General features: G+C 43.3%; 2 protein-coding genes across 5 annotated transcripts in view; one reads left to right on the top strand and one right to left on the bottom strand.

Moving 5' to 3' along the window:
- Nup54 (nucleoporin 54) overlaps window positions 1–4,755 on the top strand; it is a 19,264-nt gene extending 14,509 nt beyond the window's left edge. The window contains exons 10-13 of one of the 2 annotated variants that reach the window (XM_029545399.1): window positions 581–688; window positions 2,343–2,462; window positions 2,744–2,854; window positions 3,958–4,755. In XM_029545399.1, the coding sequence (XP_029401259.1) occupies window positions 581–688; window positions 2,343–2,462; window positions 2,744–2,854; window positions 3,958–4,086 (468 nt within the window). In that variant the 3' untranslated portion in view covers window positions 4,087–4,755. The remainder of the gene's footprint in view (window positions 1–580; window positions 689–2,342; window positions 2,463–2,743; window positions 2,855–3,957) is intronic. The other variant, XM_021210622.1, reaches the window with a different exon arrangement.
- A 409-nt stretch (window positions 4,756–5,164) lies between these two features.
- The window catches only part of Art3 (ADP-ribosyltransferase 3), a 45,558-nt gene continuing 35,366 nt past the window's right edge, over window positions 5,165–15,356 (bottom strand). The window contains exons 7-10 of one of the 3 annotated variants that reach the window (XM_029545270.1): window positions 11,167–11,199; window positions 8,824–8,877; window positions 7,851–7,876; window positions 5,165–6,018 (exon numbers count right to left, since the gene is read on the bottom strand). In XM_029545270.1, the coding sequence (XP_029401130.1) occupies window positions 5,911–6,018; window positions 7,851–7,876; window positions 8,824–8,877; window positions 11,167–11,199 (221 nt within the window). In that variant the 3' untranslated portion in view covers window positions 5,165–5,910. Of the gene's footprint in view, window positions 6,019–7,850; window positions 7,881–8,823; window positions 8,878–11,166; window positions 11,200–15,356 lie in introns of all 3 variants that reach the window. The other 2 variants (XM_021211050.2, XM_021211051.2) reach the window with 2 other exon arrangements.

The following is a 15,356-nucleotide window of genomic DNA, read 5'->3' as shown; positions in this document are numbered from 1 at the left end:
TTTAAAAAAAAAAAAAAAATGTCTTCACTTGTAGGACTTTATCATTCCCTTTGCCCCTCAGACCTCAACTTTTCCCATTCAGACCTGGTTATTGGTTCTGTCCCAAAATAGTACTCAAAGTCCCTTATTTCTGAAATGTTATTGTTTTTACAGTATGTTGCCTCATCACTAATATCTTAAAGCTCTAAAGAAATCTTTGAATAAAAAACTTTCATTTTTTTTACTTTATTTTTTTTGCTATGTAAGAGAAGGAAACGTCCAGAATTATGGGGCTAAATAAGGCTCAGCGGTTAAGAGCACGTACTGCCCGTGACGCTACCTCTAGGAGAACCAATATCTTCTCCGGACTCTAGTGTACCCACACACATGTGTCCAAAGAGAAAGAATTTAAAAAATAATGAAATGCAGAATTAAAGGTAGTTATAGTTTGTGAGATGAGTCGCAAGGTTATCTTGGAATTAGGCTTGGACGTGGGGTGTGCCTATTAAATAGAGATGGATGGAAAGGCTATCTCAGGATTGGGAGTGGACATGTGGGTGTGTCTGTTAAATAGTGTTGTATCCTATATTTCTTTCAACAGATCATATCTGAAGATATTAGTGAACTGCAAAAGAATCAAACTACAACTATGGCCAAAATAGCCCAATACAAGAGGAAACTGATGGAGCTCTCCCACAGGACCTTACAGGTTATAACTGGATTCCTCCAATGTTTGTAAGATGTTTATGTAAAATATAGGCCATATAAGGAGTTTTGTAAAGTAGGAAAAAGACCCAAAAATTGGGGGAAAGATCATTTGGTGGGAGGTGAGAGAAAAGTATTCTAAAGTTCACTTCTTACTAACAGGATACAAGAAAAGGTAGAAAATTACCCATTCCTGGTTTCAGAAAGTAGAGGACATTTTTGATTGCCAGGAAAGAGCATGTGACTATGTATTAATGATTAAAACCAGTTACCAGTTTTAACAGGTAGAAGGAAATAACAACAAAACCTGGAATCATGAATTGTCAAGAAAACAAGTGCTACACACATCAGACTTGAAGAGACACACACAAAGCCAGTGATACCAAATAGAAATACTGAGAAGCTTGCCAACAGAGGGCGGGAAGCCAGGGATAGACTCAGAAGGACAGTGGGAAGGACTGAAAGCTGCTTTCGTGGAGGACTACCAAAATGCTAATCATCTCAGAGAGCCAAAGCCAGTGAGAAGTGATGACCTAAACAATACAGATGACCTAAATACACAAAGACCTGAGTAATAAAGGATGGTATGCATTTTTCAGATTTGGAACCTAGGAAAGATAGGTGATTAAAATAGCAAATAAAAATTACCAAAAGTAATGTATGTCAAATTGAAGAAATTGGTAACTATTCCGAAAACAGGAAAAAGAGCTGCTAACGACTGTAAGGAGAACCCAGGAGCGCCTCATTTCATTGTTGAATTTTATCTAACAAATAAAAAGCCAATTCTTCTTCCTTTAATCTTTCTGAGGAAATATATTGATAGCTTCCTTTTTCCCCTCTTTGAACAATTTCATTGAGATGTAATTCACATACCATATATTTAACCCACTTAAAGGTTATATTGTCCATGAGTCTGACAGTTCAGGATTTTTTTTCATCCTACAGAGAATGCCCATGCCTCTCAGGAGCCGCTCGCCTGTTTAGCCCACATCTAATGGCAGCCTTCTACCAGTGCTTGGTGCATATTAACACGGAGAGATGCTCAAGTGATTGGAAAGCTAGAAACTTTACATTGAAAGTGACAAAGTCTAGATGCTGTAGCATGCCTGTGATGCTAGCACTGGAGATGGGCAGGAAGGTTAGGGGTTAAAGGTCATCCACAAATCAGGCTAGAGGCCACCTTGGGCTACTTGAGACCTTGTCTCAAAACAAATAATTTTTTTTTTTTTTATCTTTTTCAGTATTTGGGTTCAAAACAGGTAAATTTATAAACAGTATTGATTTTTTTTTTAAGTTGTGTTACTATATGTTTTATACAAAGGTATTTTTCTATGACATGAAAATCTAGTTGGAATGTAGGCATACATGTAAAGGCGCTTTATTCAAGTGTAAGCATAAAGCACTTGGATTTTTTAAAAACATGTTTTAGGTTTTTATTGTTTGTTGGAGGCAGGCTCTCAGCTATGCAGCATAGACTATAGACTAGCCTAGAACTCGCCTTGTTCCCAGGCTAGCCTCAGATTGGTGGTCCTCCTAGCCTCCCAAGTGCTAGGATTGCAAAGCACCCTGAATTAGTTTCAAGGTGGTTTTAACAGCAAGTCCATAATGGCTTTTTTTTTAATGTTCTACTAGATAGTACTGGTGTCTGTCTTCTATAGGTCCTAATCAAACAGGAAATCCAAAGGAAGAGTGGCTATGCGATCCAGGCTGATGAAGAACAGTTGCGAGTTCAGCTGGATACTATTCAAGGGGAACTGAATGCACCCACTCAGTTCAAAGTAAGCACTTCTAAGTCTGTCCAGCCAGAGGTTGTTCAAGGTGGGTCAGTACAGTTGTCCCATCACACAGGAATTCTGTATTTTGTTGTGTTTTTAAGCATTTGTTCGAATTAGTTAAAACTCCCTAAAATAAATTCTCAGCCATGGTTTGTTTGGCTTGTATTAATGCTTCAAATCAAAGAGCTGGGAGTTTGAACAGAAGGTCGGAAGCGTTGTCTTTAGGAGAGGCTGTAACTGTCTCTAGCTGGGATTGTTAGCATTTGTCTCTCACTCACTGTTAGGGTCGGCTGAATGAACTGATGTCCCAGATCAGGATGCAGAATCATTTTGGAGCTGTGAAATCTGAAGAAAAGTACTACATAGATGCAGACCTGTTACGAGAAATCAAGCAGGTGAGTGTCAGTTTACAACTCTGTATCCATCAGGATGGCTGTTGGTCAACAGCAGAAATAATCTCCTCATCATGAGAATGTAGAGGGATTGCAACCCGCAGGCACCTTTAAGTAACAAAAGTATAAAAACCTTGCTTCCTCAAAAAATTAAAAGTAGAATTGCCATGTCTGGCAGATTTACTTCTTATTTTTGAGAGACAAGTTCTCACTGTGTAGCCCTGGTTGACCTAGAACATGCTATGAAGACTAAGTTGGTCTTGAACTCACGGAGATCAGTCTGTCTCTGCCAGTTGAGTGCTGAGATTCAAGGTACATACTTCCATGTCCACCTGGCTCTCCTGGATATATACACCCCAAGTAGTTGCAAGCAGGTATCTGCACAGACATTTACACACCTATGTACATATACACAGAGTGGAGTGTTCCTCCCTCCTGTAGAGGAAATTCCCACACATGCAACAACTTGGGTTGAAATACGTACACGGCCACACAAGGACAAGTATTGTATGATTCCCCTTCCTGTGACATGGGGACAGATGACCAACGACATGAAAGTACATAACATCTCTGTACACTAAAAGTGGTCCATATATTGTTACTCCAGGAGGGAGCCAAGCATCCCCGGGAATGTCTAGACAGTGGGAGTGCTGGGATGGAGGCAGTGGCAGGATGGGTCAGTCTCAGGCTTCCTCCACATCCTCTCAGTGGCACTTACCGCCATCCAGAAGGACCTGTGTGTGTATTAAATTGAGGAGCTGGGACTAGGGTTGTAGCTCACTTTGTAGAAAGTTTGCTGAATATTTATGGAGGCCTGGATTCAAGCCCTAGCACCACATTAACAGTGATAGTGTACACCCATAATGCAGCATTCGGGAGGCCAGAGGACCAGGAGTTCAAGTCTCTGTCTAAAAATACAGAGACTGCGTTTGAACAATATTGTTGATCTGCACTTGTTTGGTTTTACCTGGTTTTAGGGTGTGTCTTGTAGGGGTGGACAGAGCTGTCTTACTGTGCTTGTTTTAGTTACTAAGTCCTGTATTGTGAGTAGCTTGCAATTTAACAAAACGGTATGCTCATGTTTTATTTTTTTTAATTCATTCTAGCATTTGAAGCAACAACAGGAAGGCCTTAGCCACTTGATTAGCATCATAAAAGATGACCTAGAAGACATAAAACTGGTAGAGCATGGATTGAATGAGACCATCCATAGCAGAGGCGGTGTCTTTAGCTGACCATTTACAGACTTGTTTCAGAGATTTATAAAATTCGTCTCCTTGCTACATCGAGCCTTTACGATGACCACATGGACAGGAAAAAGGATCCTTTTCCTCACGGGGATGTCTAAGGCTCCTCAGAGATTACTGTACATTAAATCTGAAATGGTCACCACAAAGCCCTTCAAAGAGAATCTTTAAAAGTTTATATCTAAAAGCTGTATTTACTTTTTAAAAAGTATTACCCAAAGCATATACACTGTTGTTCATTTTATAACAGCGTTAAGCATAGTCACAGAGCCTGATGGTTATTCTCCATTCTCCTCTCCATAGCACAGAGCGCGACAGAGCCACTGCCCACGTAACACAACAAACTGTGATTCCATGCCTGTTGGAGGCTGTGCTTCAGGGTATAAATGCGTTTCAGCTTTTATATCTGTGAAATAAGCTATGGGGAGTAAAGAAAATCCCAAAGTATTTAATGATTTGTGTGGTTTTCCTTTTGTTCTAGAAAGACTTAAAAATATATTTTTATATTATTTTACTTATTTAGAACTTACAGAAAATACCTAACCGGTTAGGATATAACAAAATCACCACTTTTGCAAGCTGTTTTGTTTTGTTTTAAATTTTTATTTCTAAAAATGAAATCCTTAAAATAAATTGTTAATTTGTAACTTTATGTAATTCTGTCTGGTGTTTTCTTTAAAGATTTGTCAGTGCTGACATATTTGACTAGGGGTTAAGAATTGGAAGTCGTCATCCAGGGTGAAGACTTCCCCCATTTCTTAGCATCTGAAAACACTGGCCGAGTCCAACAGCATCATGAGATTCTCCCACAGTGCCAGTTTTAAGTACAACTTCTGACTGCAAAATGTACCTGGGTTTCAGCTTGTCGGCACCTCTCCAAACCACGACAAGTTATGTTTGTGCTTCTGTGGGTTACTTCGGCTTACACCGAGGGGTGTTAATGAGAGACCGTGCATCCTGCCGTATTAACATGGGGTGTAGAGAGGGAGTGTGAGTGTGTAGAATCGTGATGCAGAAGAGGTTACATTGTAAAGAATAGAGGAAGTACAACTGCTAGGAATAACATCACTCTCCCCTGGGCTTGGCTTCTCTTGTTTTGAATCTTACTTCCCTGCTTGCTGTATTCCAGTGGCTTTTTTTCTTTGCATGAGTTTGGCTCAGAAGATAGGCCTGTTCTCTTCTTTGGAGCCAAGTGCAAGTGCAGAAAGGGGTTTCTAAAGGTGTAGACACCTGAGCACTTACTCAGGGCGGGTGGCTGATGAGGGAGCTCATCTTCCCACTCGGGTACCACGTTTAGATATGGCTAGTATAATGGAGCGGTGGCTGGTCCTGCTGAGTTCATTTGATGAGGAGGAAAGACAAAAGACAGAAACGTCCAGAAGCAAAGTAACAGCTTTCCTGAAGCAAGTGGGACCGCCCAGTCGGCCCGTTTATTTGAAGTCTGATTCTTCACCTGTTGATTCTGGCAGTAAATTCATGTTAATCAATAACATTAATAATAGACTTTTAATATTTGGAAACTCTACAGGAAAACATTTAGTAAACTTAAAGTTTTTATTGAATCCGATCAAAAGTATACAGCTTTGGGATTTTTGCAGTCCTAAAATTAATACAGAAATGAAAAGTTAATTCTATGATACTATCTGGACCAGCTTTTCAAATTGTAAAACAAGGAACAAATATACAGTTCTTTTATACAGTGAAGTCTGTCCAAGAAAAGCTACATTCTTTTCTCTTGACCTCCTGTGGGATCCCCATAGCATCTTTCAGATAAAGATTAAGACAGCCTTTCAAGCTATAGCTCGATGAAGTTTACAGCAGAAGCGACGAGTAGAACGGCGGATGCTGTGACTGACGGAAGGAGTGTATTGCCAGAGGATGCAGAGGGATGGGACTTCGGACCTGGAACCGGACCTGGAGCTGTTGAAAAGAACACAGTCGTGGGCCCAGCACTCAGGTCTGTACTGGGTATCGTGCACCTGGAGCAGGCAGTGCAGCTGTGTGAGCAGCAACAGCCCAGGGGAGAAGCCTGAGACACACTCAGCCAGGCAGTTGTCACACACACATGCGGCTTCAGGGTTTCAGGCTACACTTCCAGGTGTTTCATCAGGGCTCACTGTCTTAGGTCTTTTTTTTTTTTTTTTCTCAGAATTCACATGTGTGAGTGTGTGTGTGTGTGTGTGTGTGTGTGTTAAATTTATGCAGGCAGGCAAGACAATTATTTTTCATTCAGGCACACCAGAATTTCTTCCCAATTCTCTTTCCATTTGCTAGATCATACAATGTAAAGTTTAGCTCAGTGTCTGGTTTCAAACCAAGAGAGTGCTTGTGCTCATTCATAGTGCTGCCAGTAATCAGCAGGAACGGGCTGGATCTGACTGTACCTTAAAACACTGAACCTAGCCATAGATGGGGTGGGGGTGGGGTTCGTGTTGCTTCCCCATGTCCAGGGCTTTGGAGGAAGTTGGGTCCCTTTCCTGGGCCAGCAGGGCTGTCCGGGTGGCTGGTTATATTGCTTTGGACTCGGGTAACTTGCACCTTGTCTAAGCAGACTGCATGGGGAAGGGGGAGGTCTCTGGGGGTTCCTCCAACCGGGATAACCAGTCAGGGTTCGTACAGGAAGCCAGAGAAGCAGCAGTGAGTTGTCTAGATTTTCATGTCGGTCATGTGGCTAGAGGTGAAGAGGCAGGTCTCTCCAGCCTCGGGATGCTGTGGCAGACGTGGTTCACAGTGGGCAGTACTGCACTGAGAAGCAGTCCTGAGATTGTCCAGGGTGGGTACAGGCCCTGACAATGGATTCCAATGGTTGAACTCGGGCCCTATGTGAGCTGACTCCTACACTTAAGGAACCTTTCTTTTTTCTTTCCTTTCCTTTTCTTTTCCTTTTTTTCTTTTTTCTTTCTTTCTTTTTTTTTTTTTTCTTTTTTTTACTGTTAGGAACTAGATTTGAAATGCTTGGGGTAGCCTTAGACAGTGCAGCACGGACGTTTACCCTCTGCAGTTTTCAAGTGTGCTGCCAGACACACAAACAAAAATCGCTTTCAGTGTTCATACAACCTGGAGCAGTTTGCCATATAGACCAAGGATATTCTGAAAGTTTCAGTTAACACTAGACAGTTTATCTACTGTCTGCTGCTGCTTCTCTTTGGTCTTATATGGACTAGTTTCATGTATGCCCTTAACCCAAATTTTCATATAGATTCTGTCTATTAATTTAGCGTTTATGCATCAAGACATATAACTGAAATATAAGAATATCGGAACAAGCTGATTCCTTCATAGGTGCATCTTACTGCCTTTTCAGGGTGTTATAAAGGCTTAATGAAACATTTTGAAAAAGGATAGCTTGGGAGAACTGAAAATGTTCTAAATGCAGTCTCTAGAGAGTTAATCATTTAAAGGAAACAGGGGGGGGGCAGGGGGCTGGAGAGATGGCTCAGTGGTTAGGAACTCTCGCTGCTCTTCCAGAGGTCCTGAGTTCAAACCCCAGCAACCAGATGGCAGCTCACAACCATCTGTAATAGAATCAGATTCCCTCCTCTGGTGTGCTTGAAGACAGAGCACTCATATACGTAAGATAAATAAATCTTTAAAAGAAGCATGCCCTGATCACATCCACACACGTGTCAGAATGTTAGTGCACTGGTAAGATGCCTCAAATGCATGCAACGTCACCTTTTAGTGAGAAAAGGAATTAGCTTGGTATTTTTATATTTCAGAGCATTCTTCAAAGAAAAGAAGGCATTTCTTACTAGGATTGTTGGCCTTTCCTTGACTTCTATCTTTTACAACATAAAGAAATTCCGAGTTACTGCTTTATATAGTTTACCCAGACTGAAAAACTGCCCCCTTGAATGTGTGTTTTCATTAAATGTGAAGTTTGTTTACCAAAAAGCTTTTTTTCTGTGTACTAAACTCAGACTGCTAAGCACAAACCGCCTGTCTTTCTCTTACTGAGCACTGGCATATCACAAAAGCCCGTGTCATCTTCCTAAAGTCCTCTCAGGCAGAGCTGGCACCTCAAGGAGACCGCTCCCACCATCTGCCCTGCCTAGGGTGGCAGGCGGGAGTAAGAGGTAGTCAATCCATGTGATGATCTGTATCTGCCTTTGAACCTCTGCTCCCAGGTGTCTGGCTAGCCTTGGGAAACTGACATTCTCAGTTTTCATTTGCTGATTCTAGGAGTCCAGAATAGATGGGTGTCAATCTGGCTCTCTTTTTATGCTCATCAGGCCTTAATCGAGCTCTGCAAGGACAATATCTAGCTTGCTGGGTTAAATGAGGCCAGCCTCTGAAAGCTTTCCAGGAGGGGCACAAGGCATTGTCCCCAGCCTAGTGAGAAAGCAAGGGCGTGCTGACACAGGACTGGTCCCACATGCTCTCATTCCTGCCCTCCATAGTATGTTCTTGTGTCTACAGACTCCCTACAGTTCCTGATTGTTCTGGAAGTGCAGCTGGATGCTCCTGACCAGTATCAAGCCACCTACCCTTTTCTAGCAGCCTGCGCATACAGAATGGAGTTCTCAGCAAGTGTGTGTGTGTGCGTGCGTGCGTGTGTGTGTGTGTGGTGTCGTCACCTCATCTTCCCCCCACCCCCAACTCCTGCTTCTAACATCAAGATGAGAAGTATAGGTCAGATGTCTTCCCCCAGTCCCTGAGCTATCTGAATGATGACTGTAAGGAACTTAGAATTCCATGGGCCTCCACCCCCCAATGGAAAATTACCAGGCTTTTCATCCGGCAGGAGAGGGTTTTCCTCTGTTTGTAGCTCTTTACTGTCTAAATGAAAAACAAAAAACAAAAAACAAACCAATTTTCAATGAATAAAGGTGGCAGATTTTACTCTTTTACTACTGTGTGATACATCCGATAGTTTGTATCATCAGATTTTCCTCAGTCCTAAACTGTGGAAGCATCTGTACTTTAGGATGGGAGGGGCTCAAAAAAGTGAAGTAATTGACACCAAGTTACCCGAGGCAGGCGGCAGAGGGGGCCGCGAACACAGGCAGTCTATAGAGAGCTCAGCTTGGAGGCGGCAGAGGGGACACAGGCAGTCTATAGAGAGCTCAGCTTAGAGGCGGCAGAGGGGACACAGGCAGTCTATAGAGAGCTCAGCTTGGAGGCTTCGTTTCAGACAGATACAGACTTACACTCTGAAGACCCCGAAGAGGGCACAGCGCAAAGGCAGGAAGTGATGTAGGGAATGAGGTGTGCCCACTCTATTATCAATGCTGGTCTGCATCAGGACCAAAGAGTCGCTGGTCCTGCTTTCTGGGTCCATGTTCTATGAGTTAACACTGACTGTGTGGCTTATGCATGGCCTGCTGTTTAAATAAACAGCAGTGTCTGCAAAGGTCAGAATGATGGATGTAATTTCGCACATGCTAAATTGATTGGGAATGTAGCTTAACATTGTAGAGTACTCACATAGCATGCATAGCCCTAGGCTTAGTCCATCAAATAATTAAAAGAATAATTAAATATATTAACAGATGACCATGCCCATAATTAACAAAATCTACAGAAAAAAATCTTTTAGGTCACTATCTGATCCCAAGGGGAAGGATATGAAACACTGGGTTGTGGTTTTGTCCTACTCTCATGAGGTTACTTGCAACAAGGGTGGTCACATTCGAAAGATGGCAGTTCTGAGGCACAGAGGCATCATGACTGCTCAGCACTGTCTGATAAAATGTGCCCTCTTGTGTTCCACCGTCCCCAGCAGCATAAAGTGCTGAGGAACTTCTGAGGAGCCTTGCCAGAGTCACAGCTCACATCTCTGACCACAATGCTTACCCTCAGCTACCCCCTTATATATTTTGTTTTCTTTTTCAAGACAGGGTTTCTCTGTGTAGCCCTGGCTGTCCTGGCAGACCAGGCTAGCCTCAAACTCACAGAGATCCACCTGCTTCTGCCTCCTGAGCATGAGGACGAAAGGCATGAGCCACCACAGCCCAGCACCTTCATATATATATATATATATATATATATATATATATTTGGTTTTTCGAGACAGGGTTTCTCTGTATAGCCCTGGCTGTCTTGGAACTCACTCTGTAGACCAGGCTGGCCTCGAACTCAGAAATCCGCCTGCCTCTGCCTCCCGAGTGCTGGGATTAAAGGCCTGCGCCACCATGCCCAGCTTATACTTTTTTTTTTTTTTTTTTAAATACGTACTTTTATTGTCTGCTCTGAAAAGCAGGACCATCTGTCATAGTAACCATTGTGGAAAACACCGAGGGAATGCAGGCAGTGGGGAAGAAACAGGAAAGAGCAGGTCATTCTGTCACGTGATTGGGTGCGAGATTCTTTCTGGCCTCACGTTGGCATTTTTTGCCTTCTAGTGTGCCAACCATTGCTTATCAGGAAGTAGGGAAAGTCCTGGAATTTTCTTTCCTAAGTAAGAAAAGAGCTTCCGCCGAGCATAGTGGTGCACGCCTTTAATCCCAGCACTCGGGAGGCAGAGGCAGGCAGATTTCTAAGTTCGGGGCCAGCCTGGTCTACAGAGTGAGTTCCAGGACAGCCAGGGCTACACAGAGAAACCCTGTCTTGAGCTTCCATGAGCTCTGGTTGCCTCTGTGTCATGAGCTCTTGACAGCACTCTACCGCACTGTGGCCTTGGGCTTTTGATGGCACAGCTCTAGCTCCATGAGCCCTCACAGTGCACATCCACAGCAAACCAGAGTGAGTGGCACCCCACAGAGCTGTGCCTGTACCAGCAGAGTAAGTAGTGTGTTTTGTTACTCACAGGTCCCAGCTAACGGCTGTGAGCCTGTGCGCTTAGCTGGTCTCAGAGGCGGAGTTTCTACAGAGCAACATTAGTTCAGGAAGGCCTGTCTCCGCTGCAACCAGGTTCCAGCGACCCATCCCTGAGCATGTGTCAGAGCCAGTGCTCCAGCGGCCTGGGAAGGCTGACTGGGCACAGCTTCTACGATCTATGGTCTTCTGCAGAAAAAGCTGTGGATGTGACTGGCCCACTGCTAAAGGGAAACCTTTGAATATCATCCCATGCTAATGCACTCTGCAAGGCTGAGACCAGTTCTCAGGGAAAAGAGGAAATGGCCTTACCTGGCATTCTGGCAGGGTCGAAGTTTTTCCTACCTAAAAGCAGAAATAAATGCTGGTTGGTGTTCACCATTTAGTGGCATTGCTAACATCCCCCCCCCCCTTGTCACCCATCTATGGTCAATAGGTTGATCATTGATGAAGTTCAAATCTGTTAAGCCAGATTCCAGGAGCAGGCATCTATGATTTAGTTCTCATCGCTCCAGGTTTGGCTTCCTAACACAGTGTATTCATTTTTAAATGAAACAGCACTGGGCTGAAGCTTGCCTCCTTTCACTCCACTCTCACTGCAGGTCCTGGCTCTCACTAGGACCCTTTGTTTTATACAAAAGAAATAGCATGTAAGCTATAAGTGAGAACTATTGGAAACATTGCACCAAATGCCTGATTCGCTGCATAGAACATTGAAAACAAAAAAAACAAAACAAAACAAACAAAACAACAACAACGAATACCTCTCAAAAGTGACATCCCTCTGACCTACAGTGGCTTCATTCATCCCCAAAATTTTCTTAGTCCTAGAGTTCTTGTGTTTCCTTCCTAACTAGCTGATCTGACAAGAGTAAGAAAAACCTAATGTATTTACCAGGTTCGCTCCTGGCTTTTTATTTCTAAGGCTAAGAATAAGAATGTTCTTGTGTGCACAGGGGTGCCCAGGTCAGGGGTGAGAGGTAGATCCAATGTGGGAGCCCATGACTGGAATCTGATTCTTGAAAGGCAGAGGCAGAAAGATCAAGACTTCAGCATCAAACCTACCACATAGCAAGTCAGTGGCCGGCCTGAGCTACATGAGATCGGTTACAAAGTAAGACGAAGTACTCAGCCTCCAAATTCATTTAGGTTTATGTGGGGCTTTTTTTTTTTTTAAAGATTTAGTTTTATTTATATGTGTACACTGTAGCTATCTTCAGACACACCAGAAGAGGGTATCAGATCTCATTACAGATGGTTGTGAGCTACCATGTGGTTGCTGGGAATTGAACTCAGGACCTCTGGAAGAACAGTCAGTGCTCTTAACTGCTGAGCCGTCTCTCCAGCCCCTAGGTGGGGGGCTTTGAGCAGCCATGGGGACAATGACAAGAGAAGAGAGTTGTTCATCACGGGAGTGTAATTTTTGGTGAGAACCCCTGCTCACTCAGGATAGCTCTGCAGTCAAGCAGGCGGTTCTTCGTTAAAGTTAAATCAGTCCGGGGACAGCCAGACAGCTCAGGAGATAAAGACGCTCGTCACCCCGTCTGCCGACCTGAGTCTTATCTCTGGAACCCATACAGTGAAAGGAAAGAGACAACTTCTACAAGTTATCCTCTGCCCTCCACGTGGGCACTACAACATGGATGTGTCCTCCATCGTATACACAAAGGAAGAGAGAAAAAAGAGAAAGGGAGAAAGAGAGTAAAAGTAATGGAAAAGAACCTACCCAGAGTCTCTGACACAGAGTTTTATGTGCTTGTGTGTATGTATATATATATGTACATATATACATTTATTTTATTTTATTTTTAAAAAAGATTGATTTATTGATTTTATGTATATGAGTACACTGTGGCTGTCTTCAGACACACCAGAAGCGGGCATCAGATCTCATTACAGATGGTTGTGAGCCACCATGTGGTTGCTGGGAATTGAACTCAGGGGCTCTGGAAGAGCAGTCAGTGCTTTAGAGCACTGAGCCATCTCTCCAGCCCCCTACACATACATTTATATGTTTTCTGGTCATATAAGCACTACATTACAATTGTAGAAACAAAAAATATGAAAAATTATTGAGGATTAAAATTTAATTAAAAAGCTGATCTCAGATAATCTAACATTTTTTGCATACTTGTTTTTATTTTTTTTAATTAATTAATTTATTTATTTATTTATTTTTGGTTTTTCGAAACAGGGTTTCTCTGTGTAGCCCTGGCTGTCCTGGAACTCACTTTGTAGACCAGGCTGGCCTCGATCTCAGAAATCCACCTGCCTCTGCCTCCCGAGTGCTGGGATTAAAGGCGTCTGCCACCACGCCTGGCTGTTTTTAATTTTTTGCATATTTGTATACATATATATATGCATTTTAATAGTTATAGATCCTTGTGTTATAGCTTTAAAAAATTACAGTACTAGGGATCAAACCTAGGTTTTGGGGTTGTTTTTTCCTTTTAATTTTGAGACATGGCCTTTCTCTGTATCCCAGGCTCCCCTCAAACTTGTCATCCTCCTGCCTCAACTTCCCAAGTGCTAGGATTATAAGTGGTACCACCACACTTATATATATATATATATATATATATATATATATATATATATATATATATATATGGCTCAGTTGGTAAAGGGGCTTGCCACCTGAGTTCAGTCCTGGGGAAGCCACTTAGTAGACGTGAGAATCAACTCCCACGGTTTGTCTTCTGACTTCCATACACATGCTGTGACACACACACATACAGTAAATAATGTAATGAAAGAAATACAAAATAGGCTTCAAGTATGTTCTTTTTCATGCATGCATGCATGTGATGTATTTTGATCATATATTCATTTTGTTACTTTCTTATTTCCCTTTTGTGTATGTGTGTTCATGCACATGTGTGTGCATATTAGTATATGTGTGTCTGCATGCACATGTGTGTGCATATTAGTGTGTGCATGTGCCTAGGCATGTGCGTGTATATATGCACACATGAGGGTGCATATTAGTGTGTGTGTGCACATGTATGCATGTGCATGCTAGTATGTGTGTGTGTGCTAGTCCAGCACTGTTCTTACTGAGCTAGACCACCTGCTCCTTCAATTTACATGTATTTTAAGCGCTTTTTTGGACCTTTAAATGCTTTTTAAGGCCTAATTTTTAGGTTTGGTGTTTAATAATGTCAATATTGTTTAATAATACCCAAACCACATGGGTAGTGTGTGAATGTCACATTGTCCTCTGTGGGTCTTTGGCCCCTGATCAGCTCCTTTAGGGTATGGCCAGAGCATACCTGAGCTGGGTCAGCTGCTGGGCAGAGCCACTGACTCATGGCCTGTCCACACCTGGGCATCTTTCTGACTCTATGGAGCCTCTTTTACAAAAATGTAGGACTGGCTGGGGCCTTCGGGACAGGCCTGCAAATCCCAGCTGCTCAGAAGGCGGAGAAGGAGAACCGAAAGTTAAAAGCTTGAACTACAAAGTGAGTTCAAGGCTAACCAGTCTAATCAGACCATGTCTGATTTTTTTTTGTGGGGGGGGGGAGGAGGTGGGAAGAGGAGGGGGTTGGTTAGTTGTGTTTGTTTTTGAGACAGGAAGATCTCTATGTAATCTTATCTGACCTGGAACTCACTGCGTAGACCAGGCTGTTTTTGACCTCCTAATAAATACTTGCCTGTCTCTGCCTTCCAAGTGATGGGGTTAAAGGTATGTACCATCCTACCCAGCTCAGACTCTTAAAGTTAAAATTAAAATTAATAAATAAAATTTAAAATTTAAATTAAAAAATTAAATTAAAAAAAAACACACACACACAAAAAGAGGGCTGGCAATGCAATGCAGCTCAGTGGTACGGCAGTTGCCTGGCACATGTAGAGCCTGACTCCAGTCCTTGTCCTGAAAACCAAATCCCCAGCTGGTAGTGCTTCTAGATGCGCTTCTGAGACTCGAAGGCAACAGCTTGACTGACGCTCTAGTCTCTATGTTGTGCTAGTTTCCAAGTTATAACTGGGTTGAAGGTGTGATCACTTTTAAGGTTAGTGATACATGTTCTTAAGTCTTTGAAAGTTGTTCCATTTTCGGAGGGGAAACCAGGAAAGTGGATCACATTTGAGAAGCTGCCCCGGGCCGGGGATATCTGGGATTACATTTGAGAAGCTGCCCCAGGGGCCGGGGATATCTGGGATCACATTTGAGAAGCTGCCCCAGGGGCCGGGGATATCTGGGATCACATTTGAGAAGCTGCCCCAGGGGCCGGGGATATCTGGGATCACATCTGAGAAGCTGCCCCGGGCCGGGGATATCTGGGATCACATTTAAGAAGCTGCCCCAGGGGCCGGGGATATCTGCCCAGGGGCTGGGGATATCTGCCCCAGGGGCCGGGGATATCTGCCCAGGGGCCGGGGATATCTGCCCAGGGGCCGGGGATATCTGCCCAGGGGCTGGGGATATCTGCCCAGGGGCTGGGGATATCTGCCCAGGGGTCGGGGATATCTGCCCAGGGGCTGGGGATATCTGCCCAGGG

Source organism: Mus pahari, chromosome 13, assembly GCF_900095145.1.
Source record: "Mus pahari chromosome 13, PAHARI_EIJ_v1.1, whole genome shotgun sequence".
NCBI lineage: Eukaryota > Metazoa > Chordata > Mammalia > Rodentia > Muridae > Mus > Mus pahari.
The sequence above is the reverse complement of the archived record's forward strand: the minus strand, read 5'-3'. Positions and strand labels throughout refer to the sequence as shown.